Source organism: Zonotrichia albicollis, chromosome 7 (assembly GCF_047830755.1).
Source record: "Zonotrichia albicollis isolate bZonAlb1 chromosome 7, bZonAlb1.hap1, whole genome shotgun sequence".
Taxonomy (NCBI): domain Eukaryota; kingdom Metazoa; phylum Chordata; class Aves; order Passeriformes; family Passerellidae; genus Zonotrichia; species Zonotrichia albicollis.
Genome location: NC_133825.1, coordinates 6047089 through 6048261, shown reverse-complemented (window position 1 = coordinate 6048261; position 1173 = coordinate 6047089). Strand labels below are relative to the sequence as shown.

General features: G+C 51.3%; 1 protein-coding gene across 1 annotated transcript; it reads left to right on the top strand.

Moving 5' to 3' along the window:
- Positions 1–933, top strand: LOC141729568 (olfactory receptor 14J1-like). Its single transcript, XM_074544272.1, has one exon. It carries the CDS (start codon positions 1–3, stop codon positions 931–933), a length of 933 nt encoding a protein of 310 aa, XP_074400373.1.
- The last annotated feature ends 240 nt before the right edge of the window (positions 934–1173 follow it).

Here is a 1173-nt window from a genome sequence, read left to right as displayed (position 1 = left end):
ATGTCCAACAGCAGCTCCATCAGGCACTTCCTCCTGCTGGCATTGGCAGACACGCGGCAGCTGCAGCTCCTGCACTTCTGCCTCTTGCTGGGCATCTCCCTGGCTGCCCTCCTGGGCAACGGCCTCATCATCAGCGCCATAGCCTGCGGCCACCACCTGCACACGCCCATGTTCTTCTTCCTGCTCAACCTGGCCCTCAGCGACCTGGGCTGCATCTGCACCACTGTCCCCAAAGCCATGCACAATTCCCTCTGGGACACCAGGAACATCTCCTACACAGGATGTGCCACACAGCTCTTCTTCTTTCTGTTCTTCATTGCAGCTGCGTTCTATCTTCTAACCATCATGTGCTACGACCGCTACGTGTCCATCTGCAAACCCCTGCACTACGGGACCCTCCTGGGCAGCAGAGCTTGTGCCCACATGGCAGCAGCTGCCTGGGCCAGTGCCTTTCTCAATGCTCTCCTTCAAACGGCCAATACATTTTCCCTGCCCCTGTGCTATGGCAATGCCCTGGGCCAGTTCTTCTGTGAAATCCCCCAGATCCTCAAGCTTTCCTGCACACACTCAAACCTCAGGGAATTGGGGCTTCTTGCTGTTAGTGCCTGTTTAGCATTTGGTTGTTTTGTGTTCATGATTTTCTCCTATGTGCAAATCTTCAGGGCTGTGCTGAGAATTCCCTCTGAGCAGGGACGGCACAAAGCCTTTTCCACCTGCCTCCCTCACCTAGCAATGGTCTCCCTTTTCATTAGCACCTCATTTTTTACCTACCTGAAGCCCCCCTCCATCTCCACCCTATCCCTGGATCTGGCCCTGTCAGTTCTGTACTCAGTGGTGCCTCCAGCCTTGAACCCCCTCATCTACAGCCTGAGGAACCAGGAGCTCAAGGCTGCAGTGAAGAGACTGATGACTGGATGGTTTCAGGACCATTAAACTGATGGTCAATTTCTGCAAATCACTTGTAATAAAAGTCATCTTTGATTCTTCTTTTTGGTTTCATATTGGTGGTCCTTTTTCTTAGTTTTACTTCTTAATGTTGTCCACAAAGTAATGCTATTGTTTGTGACATAGCTCATTTTGTTTCTCTCCACCTTCCCTGTGACCACAGACTGTGTCAATGAAGGGCTGTTCTCTTGGTGGCTTTAAAGGAACTAAAGGATCTCCCAGCAAAGT

Bases quoted from the DNA above. Each gene is read 5' to 3' on its own strand.
- LOC141729568 (XM_074544272.1), top strand. From the start codon at position 1: ATGTCCAACAGCAGCTCCATCAGGCACTTCCTCCTGCTGGCATTGGCA.